This window comes from Eumetopias jubatus, unplaced genomic scaffold (genome assembly GCF_037043125.1).
Source record: "Eumetopias jubatus isolate StellerSeaLion01/CBP00866 unplaced genomic scaffold, mEumJub1_p1.0 scaffold_6, whole genome shotgun sequence".
NCBI classification, from domain to species: Eukaryota; Metazoa; Chordata; class Mammalia; order Carnivora; family Otariidae; genus Eumetopias; species Eumetopias jubatus.
Window position 1 is genome coordinate 16099383 of NW_028274812.1, and position 18475 is coordinate 16117857.

The 18475-nt window shown below is 43.8% G+C and overlaps 1 protein-coding gene across 2 annotated transcripts in view; it reads right to left on the reverse strand.

The window, feature by feature from the left end:
* The window catches only part of MTHFD1L (methylenetetrahydrofolate dehydrogenase (NADP+ dependent) 1 like), a 185680-nt gene that overhangs the window by 111240 nt on the left and 55965 nt on the right, over positions 1 to 18475 (reverse strand). For both annotated transcript variants that reach the window (XM_028103372.2, XM_028103371.2), the window contains exons 14-19: positions 17333 to 17440; positions 16390 to 16464; positions 15050 to 15152; positions 10522 to 10598; positions 3702 to 3842; positions 762 to 830 (exon numbers count right to left, since the gene is read on the reverse strand). In XM_028103372.2, coding sequence (XP_027959173.1) covers positions 762 to 830; positions 3702 to 3842; positions 10522 to 10598; positions 15050 to 15152; positions 16390 to 16464; positions 17333 to 17440 — 573 coding nt within the window. The remainder of the gene's footprint in view (positions 1 to 761; positions 831 to 3701; positions 3843 to 10521; positions 10599 to 15049; positions 15153 to 16389; positions 16465 to 17332; positions 17441 to 18475) is intronic.

The window sequence follows — 18475 nt, forward strand, 5'->3', positions numbered from 1 at the left end:
CAGCATATACTCTGTGTTTTGCTTGGGAAAAACAAACCAAAAAACCCTAAACCTAATGATTATGAGAAGCTAAGTCCAAAAAAAGGCAAAACAGAAAACATCACGTAAACATCGCTCCACAACTTACCGACATATTAGATACAGAATTTTTATGTTTCTACTGCATTACCCAAGGAAAGAATCTATACATACACTTCTAACTTTTTTCGGATGTCCAAGGACTTATTCTGATGCTCCCTGTGGGCTCACATTGGCTGGAAATTCTCACTTTGTGTGGGGATGCACACGCAATGCGATGAATGCAATGTCAACAATTTCTTCTTTTTTTAAATATTTAAATGTTTTTTAATATATAAAAAATAATTGGAGACTTAATTCAATACTAGCAGCTATTATGACTTTTAATTTATCACAATACATATTTTTTAAAATTATTAACATAGAATGTATTATTTGTTTCAGGAGTAGTGGTCTGTGGTTCATCAGTCTTACACAATACCCAGTGCTCAGCACAACACATACCCTCCCTGAAGTCCATCACCCAACCACCCCATCCCCCCACCCCTCTCCAGCAACCCTCAGTTTGTTTCCTAAGATTAAGAGTCTCTTATGGTTTCGTCTCTGGTTTCGCCTTGTTTCATTTTTTCCTCTCTTCCCCTATGATCCCCTGCCTTGTTTCTTAAATTCCGCATATCAGTGAGATCATATGATAATTATCTTTCTCTGATGTCAACAATTTCTATAAAAAGAAAATCACTTACTTCTAGGGTCTGCATCAGATTTGGTTTTATTGCATCTTTCATCAAAACTGTCAAGGCACCTGTGACCCCCTAAAGGAGAGAAACAAAACAAAACAAAACAAAACAAAACCTGCTTTAGATTGTTGACAAAAGATCATCCGTGCCAAGGTGAATCTCGTGGCCGTTTCTGAGCAGCCTGCCTCGCAGGTGGGCATTCCCGCAGGCTGCGTTCACCTCCGAGCTGCAGGGGACACAGGCTGGATCCTTCTCTCCCCCACTTGAATGGAGTCAACCATTCTCAGATGTGACGTGATGGGGAACTAGCAGTCCTCGCCTTTTTTAAGAAAACCTTCCTTGATGGTGTTTACGAGGCTTGCCATAAAACAGATCTTTCAGTCTGCCTAAAAGTGTCTTCTGGCAATTACGCACATTATTTTTTCATTACCAGAGATTATGCTATTGCCTGAAGAAATCAGATAAAGTAGGAAAATCAGGCTGTTGACTGAGCAGGAAACGGAGAGGGATAAAGGGGAAGGTCTAAAAGCACCCATTTTTCTAAAAGCAACGAAGAAACCACTGGTTTCCCAATGCCTCATCCCACAGAGAAAGAAGGCACTCAGGAAGCGGCTACATTGGAAAAGCTTCTCGTTTTCCGTGCCTCCGGCTGTCTGTCTGCCTGAAACAGAGCTGATGTCACCTGCACATAAAATGCAGCTGCCTCCTCCCCCAAGCCTGCAAAGCTCTGGCTGGGGCTCCCACTGCGCCCCCGTTTCCCATTCCTGGAAGAGACAGATGGGAGAAGAAGAAACAGGGGAGAAATCTGAGAACTGCTAGGAAAAGTGGGCCAAAAAAAGGCCACAAGGAAAGCTTTAGGAAAACAAAACCCACAATACAAAACCCTTCCACCTTCTCAACAGACACCGGCCAAGTGCCTTCAAAACACCAGGACCGTAAGGCAACAATGAGTAAGCGCCGTGGGAACATCGCCTTGAAAAGTTAATCAGGGCACGTCACGGATCTCAACACATCAGGTGGCAGAATCTTGAGGGTGTAAGGTTTACAGGAAAATCCAATTTATTTTCTGCTTTCCTGTACAAAGTATAAGAAATGTCACCTACCTATTACAAATAATATTAGGATGTTTTACTGTGAAAGCTGTTGGTCAGGAAGGGCTCAAAGAAATTAGTTCTCTATTCTTTACACAAAGCAGACAGCAAAGTAGACGTCCGCTGAGCTTTCTGGATGCTGTGTTTGCTTATACTTCCCAGTATAAGCGAGAAACTAGAGGAGGACGGAAGGTGGACATTTCGACTGGACTGCCTCAGGTAGAGTGCACCTGCTTATTTTCCTGGGACATCTCTTATCTTATGTTCCTTCTAACACACTGACGATCCTCGAGCCCATGAAGAGAGAGTAGCTCTGCGGCTGTCATGGTCACCCTGAACCCTGCACCTGTTCCATATTCCGAGTCCAGGGGGAGAGAGTCTGCATACATTCTTCCAGAGGATGCCAAAATCGATCATCTTAGGAGAAACGTTTAAAAGCCATCTACTCGAATTCTCATGGCAATACGTAAGTCCTTTTGGCCAAATCAGAGTATATAAAAAAATTATAAAGTAGTGAAACCAAAAGACAGAAGCTCCTAAAATCCTCCCTCAATTTTCCACAAAAGACCAGCTCTTGAGAGTTCCAGCTGGATAAAACATAATCGGAAGAAGTTAGGCGCTTTTGGTAAACAAGAGACACAAAAGATGACTAAAAAGAGTAAACTTGGGGTTTATTTTCAGATCTGAGGTTTTTATCACACACACGCAAAAATAAATGTAGGGAAATCATATTTGCAGATTAAGTTTCAGACTATTTCGGATGCATATTTGATACCCAAGATTAAGAGGACACAGGGAAATATACTGATACAGAAACCGTAATATGTTAGTTTATGTAGAAATGTTGCAATGTTCGTAATGTTTAAAAAACAGTACCTTTACAGCAACCTGGATTTGGGTTTTCTCATCAAGCTTTACACGAAGCATCCTAGGGGCTGCTAATAAAATACCTAATTGAGTTGACAAGACCTACAAGATGAGTCAGTCAGATTCATCTCTCCAAAAGCAGCCAAAAAGTAATCAAGACACTCTGGCAAAGGATTCCAATTACATCCTAAGCCCTCAGAATTAAAATATTAATTTGCCTTTTCTGTTTCCAACTATCAGCGTGCATTTTAGCTGCCATCACGGTACGTGAGCCGTATGTGGGAGAGTTAGCTGAAGATCAGAGTGCTTAATGGCTTTCCCAACGCCTCCGTCCTACCTACGCACAAACACGTGAAACAGCTATACCACCAACGGGGTTTAAGTTAACAGCAAAGTAACTACAAAGAGGAAAAAAGATGAGCATGCCAAATTAGAATGAGCGCTCACAAGAGGAAGTGATGCGCCAGGATACCCAGAAAGCTGATAGAAGGCATCGTTGCACTCAAAAGGGAGCTAGATGAGTAAAACGGATTAAGGGGAAGATCTGGTGTCATAACGCGACACCCAAATATAAAGCACAGAATTAAACAAGCCAGGGCCAATTTTCACTCTACCTTCCCTTTCATACAGGTGGAGTCACTTTCTTATTCATTGGAAGGGGCGATTTGTCCTCCATTTAAAGCAGGCACGATGGCCCTTTGCGAAAAAGCCGTGAGCTAAGAGGTTGCCCCGCCCAGCGCAGAGAGCACAGATCAGGGCTGCCAAGAGTCCTGGAAGGCTTAGGAAATAAATGTCACGCACTTTGGCTGCAGCCAGGGACGAGAACATTATAGACGCTGTAAGACAAACAGGCTTGGGAGGGGAAAACGTGAGTGTAGACGTGGTCTGGGATTTCTACGACACATGTTGGTAAGAAGACCTCCATTCTCCTGAACACAGAGCAGGGCCACGGCGAGCTCTCTCGAGCTCCTGAGATAGACACACTCACCAAATCTTCTGCTGTCACGGGCTGCCCATTTTTGTCACTGGCCACCACCATTCTTCCCAGCCGCTCCTTCATGTCCGCCAGGCTGTCAGTCAAGGCCAGCACTGCCATGATCTCGCTGGCCACTGCGATGTCAAACTGTGCCTGAAAAGCCAAAGCAGAAGTACTGGTCAGCGACAGTGCCATCTGGACATCCATTTGCACCGGGAGTGGTATTTCAGCAATTAAATTCCTGAAGGCCGGGGGCGGGGGGGGGGGGGTCCAGCCTCAAAGCGTCAATCTCGCATTGGCAAGTGTTTGCAGTGCTGGACACATGCACACTCTCGTGCTTGGTGCCCTCTGGGGCGGGCTCTCTACTGGTGACCAGGCACTTCTTTGATTTTGTTCTGCTGAACAGGACTCAGGCTGGCTGGACCGCTGCGACCCCCGTCCGTGGCACTCTGTGGTTGGCTTTTGCAGCATGTCTCAGACACGTAATTAATGATTAATGCGACTGTCTGTCTGACGCATGTCTCTCCACGACCGAAAGTGGTGCCACGAAGGCAAGAACCTTGGGAAGGCTTTACTCCTGAGTCCCCAGCGTGGCGCACGGGGTGTGAAACCCAGCAGGCACTCAGTACATGTCCCCTAAATAAACACCTGCTGGCTGTCTCCACTGTTATCGTTGGTGTGTCCAAGGGGTGGCATTTGTCCAGCAAAGAGATGAGGAGCAGACAGTGAGAGATGGTGCTGGGGCCAGTTTCCCAGAGTCAGAGCTTCACACGGCAGTGTGGACAGCCCGTCGTGTATAGTCCCCCCAAGTTAAAAGGTGACACAGAATCAAATTTCCGCTGCCCATGGGGGCTTGGCCCCATCAGACCTTGAAGTGCCCAGCAATGAACACTGGACAGAAGCGACTTTCTGTGAAATATGTCTAGGCCTTCCTAGTCCCTCTCCTGGCTCTCACTGCAGGCTGTACACGGTCCAACAGGAACTACAAGAGAAATGAGGAACATGCCTTCCTCCTCCTCATAGTTCAGCCACTGGACAAGATCACTTCATTCAGCTCTGCCTGAATTCTCTTCTTCCCAAGGGGTCTGTGCGGCAGCCAAATGCAAGCTTACATAGAGAGGAAATGGGCAGGGGTCACACCTTAGAAACATTTTATTGTCCCTTGCTGTCACTGACAAGAAAGGAAATGAAATAAGGAGCTTTCTGGCTACTTCCAGGTGAGATTTCATTAGTCACGGATGTAGTGAAAAAATATTACCTGAAAGTCAAATACAACTATGCTCAATTATTACATTTTCAATATAACCCATTCCAAACACCAGTGACTTTTCATTGTATGATATTTAGGATTCTCTATACTACTATTCCATTATAAACAGTGCATATTAAAAACGCCTGAAAATTCTGAGGCTTTCTATGCAAAACATGAAACTAGAGATACTCTTAAAATATTAACTATATAAGTAATTAAGTAGCATTTATAATACACATATAAGCTCTACATTTGTAGTCATTATAACTTCAAAATTCTGTACCTTGAAAAACATGAAAAATGAAACAAATTAGGTCAATTTAAATATCACTTATTGGGACCCCTGGGTGGCTCAGAGGGTTAAGCATCTGCCTTTGGCTCAGTTCATGATCTCAGGGTCCTGGGATCGAGTCCCATATTGGGCTCCCTGCTCAGTGGGGGGCCTGCTTCTTCTGCCCGCCACTCCCCCTGCTTCTGCTATCTCTCTCTCTGCTTGCTCTTTCTCTGACAAATAAAATCTTTAAAAAATATTAATTTTTTATTTTTTATTTATTCATTTATTTGACAGATACACAGCGAGAGAGGGAAAAGAAGCAGGGGGAGTGGGAGAGGGAGAAGCAGACTTCCTGCTGAGCAGGGAGCTGGATGTGGGACTTGATCCCAGGACCCTGGGATCATGACCCGAGCCGAAGGCAGATGCTTAACAACTGAGCCACCCAGGCGCCCCCACTCATTAATCTTATTGACCGAAAGATGTACCTATTATCAGGCTGCTCATTTTTGTTTTGCAAATAAAGTATTTCAGAATTATATAGAGATTTTTATTGTTTTTCACAAATTTACACAAAGAACGATATGCGACATTGGATGTATGTGAATCAGCATGGCTTTTCTGGAAGGTAATGTTGAAACATGTATCAACATTGGGAATCTTCTTCTTTGACTCTTCAATGGCAGATCTGGGAATGTGTCCTAAGGATATCATCAGACAATCCACACAAATATGTGTGTATGTTCCTGCAGCTTATAATAGTCCAACATAACAAGTACTCCAAGTGTCCATTTACAGGAACTGGCTGAATTGGTTACAGTACATCCACAAGAGGAGTAATAGAGCCGTTAAAAACGATGATACAGATCTACCTTTACTAACATAAAAATATGTCAGGGGTGCCTGAGTGCTTCAGTTGGTTGAGCGTTCAACTCCTGAATTTGGCTCAGGTCATCATCTTGGGTGGTGAGATCGAGCTCCGAATCGGACTGCGTTCAGCAGGAAGTCTCCCTCTCCCTCTGCTCCTCCCCTGCCCCCTTTCCTCTCTCTCAAATAAGTATATCTTTTAAAAAAAAAGTCAATAGAGTCTTATGGTTAAAGAAAATAATTAAAGCTCGTAAATATAATCTTTTTATTTAAAAATAGATGTATGCATAAAGCAATACAAGATATAACCTTGGGTAAGTAACTGAAGATAATATGCCTGCCTTTCCCATTTGTAAACCAGACTTACAAACTAGATGCACTATGTGTAATGATTATAAGGCACTTAACAGGCATTCAAATCACAGCCATTATTAACCTCTCATCTCTCCAGTACCTGGTTACAGTACAAAAATACTTGGAGAAAGTGTGAAAGGGCTTAGTTACCAATCCCCCCTCATTTGCAACCCTTTTTCAGAAGTAATTCATGTCAGAAGTTGGTGTACATCTTTCCAGCTTCCATTCTGTGTTTATATACATACAGGAACACATATGCTGGCTTTTTCTGAATATACCCTGGATTAAACTATACAGACTTCAAATTATTTTCATGTGTAATTTTTTTTTTAACCTTTCCATTTCCCAATTGGGATGAGAACTCTACTTGCTACTTCCCCTATGGGCACTATAATATTTCCACCTGCCATATCTATGGTACAGAATGATGTACGGAAGATATGTAACTGCCCCTCCTGATGGATGTTTAGACTGTTTCAAATTTCACCATTACAAATAATACTGCAATTAATATCCCTATATATAGACTTTTTTTTTCTTGCACATGAGCAAAAATTCCTCCACCTTTACTTTTTCTATATCCTAAAGCTGAATTCTTGGGTCATTTCAAATCTTAGTACAAACAAACTATCATCCAAGACACTTTACTAATTTAAACTCCAACGAACACTGTATAAACGCCTCTACTTCTTTGTAAACTCAGTACCATTCAATACTAATTTATTTGTTTTTATAAGCTCACGGGTAAATAGTACCTCATTGTTTTAACTTGCAGTTTTACGATCACTTGTTGGCATTTTATTTGTGTTTACAAACTGCTCTTATTCTATGCATTTATTTAGCAATTATCGAATACCTAACTACTGCTATATAACAAAGTTCGCAGCTCTGACAATAAAACCCCTGCCCTTATAAAACTCAGGTTTGAGGAGGGAGAGGCAGAAAGTATGCAAGATAAAGAGTGCAGGCAAAGGAAAGAGGGCGTTGTGGGACAGGCAGTCCTGGTTTTTTGTTTTTTTAAGATTTTATTTATTAGAGAGAGCATGCGCATGAGCAGGGGGAGGGGCAGAGGGAGAGGGAGCAGCAGACTCCCCGCTGAGCGGGGCTCCATCCAGGACCCTGAGATCATGACCCCAGCTGAAGGCAGACGCCCCACCGCCTGAACCCCCCCAGGCGCCCCCAGGCAGCCCCGGCTGTAAAGGTGAGCAGTGAAGGCCGCACAGAGCGCAGAGTATGGGAATAGCACATCGTGGAAGCTCTTTTTAAGTCTGGTGCATTACTCTTTCATTATAGCTAATGCAAACATTCCCTCCCACTCTGTTACTGGTCTTTTGATGTTTTTCTATGTGTCCACTTCTCATGTTCAAGAGCTTAACTTTTTATGATGTCAAAATGGTCTCTTCTTTCGGGTCTCTGCATTTCACGTCCGTGACATTCACACCTGCAGTGGCTGCTGACGTGTCCGACTTGTCCCTACTGCTTTTGCATCTTCTACTCAGCGTGCCCGACTGTTGTTGCTTTTCTTCTCCTCAAGGAGCCTGAAAACTCCTTTTCCTTCAGGAGTCGGAATCCATTTCCCAGGGTCATTTTGCATTGAGTGCTGCTGGTGAGAAGTCTGATGCCCACCCGGGGCTCGATCCTGAGGGACCAGCCAGGACTTTTTTGTCTGCAGCAGTTCTTTGGAATTTTGTTGCACCCTTAGTGTTGGTGTGAGTGTTACACTCATCCTGCGTGGCCCTTGTTAGAGTCTCAAATGTGCAAATTCATGTTTTCCATCAAGCCGGTGCATTTGCTTTCTGTTATTTCCCTGAACACCTTCTTGCCTCCCTTCTGTTGCTCTCACCTGGACCTCCTATGAGATGCATATTAGAACTTCTTGATAGGTTTCCCATGTCTCCGGCCTTTTTCTTTACATTTGCTACAGCTTTCCCTTTCGTACCGTGTTCAGACAGAATTCCTAGGCTTGCCCTGCCCTCTCCAATTCATTTAAGGCTTATTCTCTTATCCAGTCCACAAACTCGATTTTTATTTTCACTTCATGGTTTTCCTTCCAAGATTTCTACCTCTTTTTTTCACAGCAGGCATTTTTCCTTGTACGAAGGCTCTCTCAGTCTTCTGAGGATACCGATGGTATTCTTTGTAAAGACTCCTCCCACAGGACTTGACATCTTCTTTTCCTTGGCCATTGTGAGCGTCCCTTTGCTGGCTTTGGTGTCACGTTTCGTGATGCACGTTTACTTTTGATGCTGGTGATGCCTGGCTTTGATCCGCATTTTTACCTGTCAGTGGCCCTGATTTCTGACGACCCCAGCTTACCTGTAGAGATCAGAGAGGGCAGGACCCAGGACTCGCCGATGTTCCATTACCAGGCCTGTGCACACTCACAGGGCCATGGCTAGTCCTTTGGATGCCATCCGCGAGGTGAGAAAAGGTTGCCCTTTCCTTAAAAAAAGTGCTGCAATCAGGGCACCTGGGTGGCACAGTCGGTTGAGCGTCCAACTCTTGGTTTTGGCTCAGGTCGTGATCTCAGGGTGTTGAGATCAAGCCCCACGTCAGGCTCCACGCTCAGTGGGAGTCTGCTTGAAATTCTCTCTTCCTTCCCCTCTGCCCCTCCTGTTCGTGCTCTCTCTCAAATAAATAAATCTTAAAAAAAAAAAAAGTGCCACAATATACTACTTTCCTTTGAGAAAGATGCTTTTCACTGCCTACAGGAGGCACAGTACACACGCAAGGTTTTGACTGTGACTTGAGGGGTCCCCCGGGCCGGGCGGTACACTGAGGCACGGGCCTCAGGACCACACTCAGGATCCCGTGCTGCAGCTCAGCATAGGTGTCCCGGGACGGTGCCTGTTTCCCTCTCGGGAGCTGTCCCCATCCACTGATGCTGACGGGTGTGCAGGCCCACTCTAACTCTGAAGTAGGACATCTCTTGCCTTTGAATGTAGAGACCCCTAAAACACTCCCAACATGTTTGGGGCTGTGCTTTCCTCCACGAATCCAACTCCATCTTCCCAGCTTTCAGAAGCTTCCCGAAATTATATGGCAATGATTCTGGTTTCCTAGCATGGATGTGGACTAACTGTTGGAAATCAGTTCATGGGTCCAAGTTCCAGGATACAGAGGAGCAGGGAGGGAAGGTACATGGGCTTAGTTCGTCTTGATTCAATTCTCAGATTTGCTGCTTAATTCAAAATTTCGAATGGTCCAAAAGTCTATTAGGTATGAGAACTGAATATTATAGGAAAAGTGATTATTTTTTTCACTAATAAAAATTTGACAACGTAAAGGCCATAAATCTAATACCATCTATGAAGTTTATTATACTCTAGAGGCTTGCTACACCTGATTGAAAAATCACAGAATGGTTTTATGTTCCCTAAGCATCCTTCTCCACATGAAATGAAGGTGAGCATCATAATTTACCTTCTGCATTTTCTGCATTTGGGTAATAAGATGTAATCCTTAAAAACACTTCAGGCTATTAAACAAATAATGGGGTGTTTATTCTTTGGTTTATGAGACTTGAGTAATGTGTTTGAGATTTTCTTTCTTTTTTTTTTTTAAAGATTTTATTTATTTGACAGAGAGAGAGCACAAGCAGGGGAAGCGGCAGGCAGAGGGAGAGGGAGAAGCAGGCTCCCCACTGAGCAAGGAGCCCAACTCGGAGCTCAATCCCAGGACCTGGAGATCATGACCCTAGCCAAAGGCAGCTGCTTAACCAACTGAGCCACCCAGACGCCCCTGAGATTTTATTTTTTCAGCCGTTAAGCAGATGTAGTATTAACTTGGTGGATTTGCAATAAAATATGTAAAGATTTATATTCAAAAGACACCTTGAGTGGTTCTTCCCAGAACTACAACTGAAGTCACCCAGGAAAAGGATGGTAACAAAATACCAGGGCCTTCCTGCCTCCTGATCCTCTCCCAGTCCTGCTGAGGGATGGGAAGCAACACCCTGAAATGATGAGAAACCCCCTGGCCACTGCAGGTGGACGTCCGAGAAGAGAGACGCAGAGAACCAGCTTCGGGGCTGGTATAAACCAATGCTAGCAAGAACAAAGCCATTCCCCTGAAGAAATGTCACGTACCTGCCGGGAATACCCCTTCTCTGTGGGTGCCTGCCCAATCGTTATTTTTCGTAGAAATCGGTCATTTGTATCCAATACTGAAAAAGAGAAAAAGTGTCTTCAATCCACAAGTATGGACTGGCTGCCCCATGTGTCTAGAGCTGTTTTGAGTGCCAAGGAGGCAGTGGGGAGCAAGAGACAAAGTCTAGCTATGCTGCAGCTGACATTCCGGTGAACAGACATAGAGAGGGATCGAATAAACAAGAAAATATCAGTCCGGGGTAAGCGCCGTAAGCAAATAAAGGCAGTGATATGATAGAGTGTGTCAGGGTGGGGGTGAGGATGGAGTGCCATTTTTTGACTAGGTAGTAAAGGAAAACCATTTTTGAAGTGGTCACATTTTACACTGAACCTGAGTCACAAGAAGAAGCCAATTCGTTTCTGAAAGGGTTAAACACTGAACAACCATTAAGATCCAGCAATGACACTCCTAGGTATATAACCAACAGAACTGAAAGCAGGGACTTGAACACATCTTTGAGCATTCATGTTCACTGCAGCATTATTCCCAGCACCCAAAGGTGGGACAACCAAGCGTCCACCAACAGGTGAATGGATAAACAAAATGTGGTCTGTAGAAATTACACAGCCAAAACCAAGGGAATGAACAACATGGACAGACATTGAAAATATTATGCATAGTGGAATAAGCCAGATGGAGAAGGACAAACATTGTATGATCCCACTTAGATGAACTACCAAATTCAGAGAGAGAGAAAGTGGAACAGTGGTTATCAGGGGCTGAGGGGGGATGAGGAGTTATTGTTTAATGGGTACACAGTTTTTCTTGGGGATGATGAAAGGTTTCGGGTATAGACATTGGAGATGGTATAACCTCCATAAGCCTTGTGAACATATTTAACACCACGGACTGCACACTCATAAATGGTTAAAATGTCATGATACGTATATTTTACCCCAATACAATAAATAAAGTAGTAACGTGTGTTGGGGGGAGAAGTCAATTCTGATCAAAGCAGGCACTGATTCTTTGTATGGCTTTCACTGGTTGGTCTGAACTGCACTGATTTGTATTTGTTTGTAAAAACTAGGTTTGTTGAGTGAAAACCAAAATTACAATGGCAGGAAATCTGCAAGAAGGACGTAGGTTTCATTAATAATTCATGTGGCTTCAAACAACAAGCTGCCCACCGTGACAGCGTACAGCCAATTTACTAAACGCATTATATAGCACTGACAAAAATGATGACAAGAATTCTGCATTTTGGGACTGAGAGCATCTGTAAGATGAAAAATGTTAACCTTTTCTTTCACACACGAAGCACCAGCCGGCCTGCCCACCTTGCCCACGTGTTGTTCCCTGACTCAGCTGGTCCCCCTCTCCATACAACACGCCCTCTCTCCCGCACACACTCAACACTAACCCACTCAAGTGCACAAACATCACGCGTCAAACGCATCAAAGCCTTGATGATTTTAAGGTCCAAGCAGAGTCTATACAGAGAAAGGAACACTTTTCGAAACTCTCACTAGCTAGTACTTATTCCCAAGACCTGTGGCACAGTCTTATGTGCGGGATACGCAATCTTGGCATAAGATGGGTATGATGTTTGTGTTGGAAATTCAGCTGCTGTTATTTAGCAAAGAGAACACAAACAAGCCAGAAAGAAAAAAATTAAAAAGGCTGGCAGGATCCACTCGAAGCACGGGCATCGGAAGCCCGCGTGTGCATTTAGTGGGGTCCTGGCAGAGCGGGGCGCCTCACAGCCCAGCGGGCTTCGGATGTTCATGGCGGGGGGAGGCATGTGGTTGTGTCAGGGCTATGGAAGAGGCATGAAAATTAAATTCCTACACACAACATAGATACCAGAAAGGAACCCTAAGTTAGTGATGCTTAATTCCCGGCCTCTCAATGACAGAGCTAAAGGTGGAATGCGGAATGCACATATTCATTCCAGGAATAGTTTCTGAGGGCCAATTTTGTGGCAGGTCCCACGCAAGCTGGGCAGGGATGCAAAGATGAACAAGACGTCAGTCTCTGCTCGGAGGCGTTGACTTGCACAGGGGAGATAAGGAAGGTGCAAGGGAGTGTGGGTCTGAAGGGGGCCTTGGGCACTACTGTGCTGCCCGGGTCTTGAGGAACACCCAGGGTGCGCCTAGCGGCCTCCTGAACAATAATAGCGGTTCAGGTTCTGGGCGGTACAAGGTACTCCGTCACGGGCAGGGCCACTGTTTTGGTTTAGGTGGAAGATCTGTCATGATTCCCTGCAAGGTTGTCGGGGCAGTGCTGGGAACCAGTAATTGATGTCACCTCACTGAGGGTGACTGAGGCTTGTGGGACCTTGGCTAACGGCCTGGAGGCGGATGAACCAATGAGACAGGGGGAAGGGAAGGCTGGGGTTGGGACGGTGCTCAGAGAGGCAGGGGCTCATGCTCTTCTAGGAACCACAAAATGACTCGATGGCTACTGTTCCTTCTTTTTATGTTAATTGTTTCTGGAATAGTCTACGGGCTCTGGTCCCACATTGTTGCCAGGCAGTGAGGACTTATATAAGCTACTGATAGTCTGATAGGAGGCACAGGATGAAAGAACCACCAGTAACATTTCTTACAGAGACAGAAAGGGTGGCCATTACATAAATACACACCATCCATACAGTCTGAGAGGAGGTGTTCAGTCCCATGCCGTCCCCGAGTGTCCCCCTCCAGTTATCAAATCATATAAGGACCTAACCTCATCACAAGGGTTACACTATTTCTAGGTCAAATCTCATACTGCCTTAAAAAAAAAAGGAAAAAGACCCTACATTAAATGTCCTAAAATTCACATGATAAAGAGTTCCATTTTTTTATATTAATTCATGAGCGTGAGAGCCAAACTACTTAGCAAACGTCATTCTAAACTCCTCCGATCCAGGTTGCCTGTCTACACGAATAACATTTTCTTCACTTTCATGCCATAAACAATCATATAATTCTAGTATTTATCTGGAACAACTTTTTAAAAGTTGTCACTTCCAGGGGCACCTGGCTGCCTTCAGCTCAGGTCACGATCCTGGGGTCCTGGGATCATCCACATCGGGCTCCCTGCTCAGTGGGAGTATGCTTCTCCCTCTCCCTCTGCTCCTCCCCCTACTGGTCCTCTCTCTCTCTCTCTCTCTAATAAATAAATAAATAAATAAATAAAATCTTTAAAAAAATTTAAAAAAAGATAAAAGTTGCCACTTCCATTATTTAAAAAAGTCAGTAGGCTTCCCAATAAAATGCTGATAATGTTCATAACCATTACTACAATTGATGTATGTCTGTTAATAATAAATTGTGGTTCATCTACAAAGGAATATTCTAGATCCATTTAAAATTACCATCACAACAAAGAGCCAACTAAATGGAACATGCTACTTAAAAATGAAGCCGGTAGGCTCTAAAACCTATGGACCTAAATGAAACATTTTTTTGAGTTTCCAAAATGATGTTACTCTCCTTCAGTTTGGGAGACCCACACTCAGAAAACTCCATTATGCAACTATTCCCACTGTGGCATCTATTGATGGCTTGGGCAGCACCGGCGAGTTTGCAAAGCACTCTGTGCTACAGGAGAGCCACGCAAGGCAGACGCTGGTAATTATTACTCCATTTTACAGATGAGAAAACAGAGTAGGTCGTTCATTAAAAGCTGCACAGCTCATACATGGTGGAGCTAAGACTCAGTCTCTGGTCTCTGTCTCTCCACCTCACCGTTTGCGGGAAAACACTAAGCTCTTAATGAACTGGTTAAGTGGATTCTCAGAAGGGAAGCTTCAGGACGGGGTGGACCCGGGCTGTGTCCGGGAGAGTCTAGGCCAGGAGACAGGGTGGGGACGGTGGGAGGACAGAGGGAAGGACGAGGTTAGGCCCAGCTGCCTGGAAAGCAGACAGGGAGGAAAAGCCCCTGGGGCCACACCGCGGTGATGCCTCCGGCCAAGTTTTGTGGTGGCCCTTGGGCCCCACACAGGATCTTATCAACACACTGGGGGCTTCTGAGCAAAGAGGTGACAAAACAACATCTCTGTGTTATAAACCTACTGAACTGGGAGATGGCACTGCTCACAAGAACTTCTATTACAAGGTAACTGCAATCCATCAGGCATCTGATAAAAAAAAGGTTCCGGAAGTGGGCAGAAAGGAGGAAGGCGAGTGGGCAGGTCTGAGGAGAACAGACAGAAGGTCAGGGACCCAGACCACCTCCTAACCCTCCCGAGACGCTCGGAGCATCGTCACGCGCTCCCAGCCATGGAGGAGAAAGCTAAGTCATCCTCTTTGGACGCGTGTCAGGGCGAGTGAATGGGACAGAACCAAGCAGGGCAGCTGGGGCAAGATGGGGAGTGACGTCGCCTCCACAACAGGAGGCAAGGCTGAGGGGAGGGCTGTGCTTGCAGCCCATGGGGGGATTCCGGATCCCAGTCTGGGAGCCTGAGGGGAAGAAATGAAACCGGGTGCTTGGGAAAGTGATGAATAAATGTCATCCCGACCCGCAGCCAGCACCCACCTCTCTGCCATGTGATGGTGGAGGGGTCGATGTCGAGACGGGCGAATTTACCCATTTCCTCTTCCGTCAGTGCATTTGGATCTGTCTTATTTATTCCCAGTTTCTAACGATGAGGGGGGGAAAATGTGAGGAAGAGAAAGCAAAATGTAACCCAAATTATCCCTCTTATTTTATTTCTTCCATGACTGGAAAGTCTTTTTAAAACTACACTGAACTAAAAACAAAACAACAACAATAAAAAACACCCAAACTACACTGAACTTTGAGTAAATTGTAGATTAGGCCAATTCCTAAACAGATGCCCCAATATCCCCGAAATGGAGGGCACGGATATTTGCAATATACCCTAAAATGACATGAAAATGAGGCGTGGTTGCTAGGACACAGAGACTCTCGGGACTGTGCTACGTGGCCACACGCTCTACTCAGAAGGGACATCGACTGCTGTTCACATAATTGATGTTCCAGCTCATTAGCTCTTCTTTCAAATACAAATACCAATAACTCAGGTCAAGTTGATACCTATTTTTTTTTTTAAACAAGTTATCTCTAATTCACTGTGGGAAAAAAAAAGCATTAAAACTCTCAGTGCATCTCTTTCTGTAAAGGAAACATTCTAAGAAAGTTCATAATGAGGTGTAAGAAAGTAACCTGAAAATACAAACGCCAACAGAAATGACGTATGTTGTGGCTGCTGGGGTTGGTATATTGTACAGTATTCTCAAACAGACCAAACGTGGTTCAGGAAGAAGCAGGGGTGAGTCTTTAAAATCAATGATCACTCACCGGTGGCTGCTGCTTATACCATTAAAGTTAGTTTTTAGTCTCTGAAAAGAGCCAGGGGGGAGTCAATGTGATAAGTAGAACAGCAACAAACAGAACTAGGAAATGATAATATGGGTGAGAATTAAGACCGCTTCTACTAGGACAACCTCTGCATCTTCCCGCAATAAAACCTCACAGAGATACATTTTCAGAGGCTAGATCTTACTTCCTCGAAAACAAAGAAAATTCATGAAAGAGAAGAACTCTCAGAAATTTGATTGAGTACCCGTTGACTAGGGTATCCTAGATCTGCAAAGCAGTCCTCTCAGTTTATAAGTGAAGGAACTAAGACCTCTAAAGGGGAACTAATTTGTCCACCTGCTCTTTGGCATCGGCAGGTCTGAGGCTTTGGGTTCTCTTCTCTCCGTTACATTGTTCTGTCTCTAGAGTGTAACTCCCCAAAGAGTGTCTGAAAACCCAAATCAAATCACGTTCAAAATTGCTGGCTTTGATCATTTTTCTGATTTGCCTCTAGGATTATTTTCTTGTTGAAGAGCCACTAACTGCAAACTTACTTTCAGCCGAGCAAGCTGAATGCTTGAAAACTCTCGGACACCATTCACTGAAGGAACAAGTCGATTATACAGCGCCTAAAAACACAAAACAAAAATAAAACACCACATAAGCTTAAGAGCCAACTATGAACTTGGATAATTCACAGGATATGACAAAGTTCATCACATTTATAACCAAACTGTTTAGATTAGAGACCCTATTAAAATTCTTGGCTAATATAAGCAATGTAGCCTTAAGTTCTATCGTTTTTAATAAATCTGACTAGATCTGAAATAAGGAACATTGCAAAAGACTTTGCATAAATATAAATATTTCTTTATCTACATAGCCTCACAACCATCAAATTAATATCTATCTTTGGCTTCCAAAACTCACAAGGGATTACTTTCATTGGAGGAAGTCAGGACCCTTGTAAATAGGCCAGAAAGTCCCACTTTTATCCATGGCCTACGTCTCTGAGGAATTAGCATCTGTACTCTATCCCCATCAGGTGTGTGTTTACATCAGCTGCATGCACCTGCAGCCCAAAAAGGGGGTCTAATCTCTTTCACAGCACATCTAGAATGGCTACCCGTAACATTACAGGCTTCAAAAGGTATCTTTCCAATCCCCTTAGTACAGAGCAGAGACTAGACCTTTGGACAGAATGAAGAGAACTGGTCTACCAACTGCCTTTAAAACTGAAGTCCTGTCTCAAAGAATATTTGCCTTAAAACGTACAACATAATTCACCCAACAACGTGGCAGGGGTCATAAACTCATTTGAGAATCTGACCACAAGTATGGATCTTCTCCCCAAGAAATAAGGACATAGAGAGTTCACAAAATGTTTAATACAATTTCAGACAGTTTACAGACTCTAAAGCTTTCCCATGAACTTCTTAAGAATCCGGAAATCCCAGGCTAAGATGTCCAGATGGGCCAACAAGGAAACTTTCTCACCTTATCGGTTTGAGTGTTTTCATGTAAAATCCTTGTGTCAATAGCGGCGGCCAGCAGGTTATTGGCAGCGGTGATGGCGTGGATGTCCCCGGTCAAGTGAAGGTTGAACTATAAATGACATGAAAACATCCTTCTACTTGTCTCCGACAAGCACAGAAACAAGGGGTTTCTGAACAAATAAACTATTGCACTAATTACACATACCCTTATAATGAGCTAAGTCCACAAAACAGCCTACATCAAAAAAATCAATGTCAGAGTTTTCCACTTGACACCAGAGAACTTTTTTTTTTTTTAAGATTTTATTTATTTATTTGACAGAGAGAGACACAGCAAGAGAGGGAACACAAGCAGGGGGAGTGGGAGAGGGAGAAGCAGGCTTCCCGCTGAGCGGAAGCCCGATGGCGGGGCTCGATCCCAGGACCCCGGGATCATGACTTGAGCCGAAGGCAGACACTTAACGACTGAGCCACCCCGGCGCCCCAACACCAGAGAACTCTTAAGCGGACTGGCTCACCACAGATTCTTTCGTCTTTTGTTCCTGGGTTAAGGGTGAGACATTCTGATGGCCTTAATGATCCCCATATAAAGTATGTTGTGGCCCTTGTTTTCATGCATTGTTTTTATGATTTAGAAAATAGAGTCATGTCAGATATACTTTAAAATGAGGCAGGGAGTAAAACAAACAGTAACAACAGAATAATATAAAATATGACAGAAGTAAAAAAACATGTATCACCCTCGAGACTCTATTCAGTTATTTTCCTTCCAGTCTCAGGTGCATGCATGTTTCTTATTTGTAGACTCAGAATACTTATAATACATTTGGTAACTTTTTGTTTTAGAACTTATTACTACATATTTTAATGTAATAATCTTGTTTTATAGTTCATAGGGTCTGTATAATAGAGTTATAGTTCATAGGGTCTGTATAATAGAGTTGATGTACCAAAAGTTTTCAGTCTCCTATGTCCAGACATTTAAATTGCTACCAAATTTTCACTTTTGCAAAGAAGGCTACAATTGCAAAGAATACATGCAAATAATATTTTTAAATTAGTTGCTAATAAGCCATATATTTCCAGCAGTGTGGTTAAAAGATCTTGATAATACCACCAAAATTGCTTTTTGAAAGAATTGAAG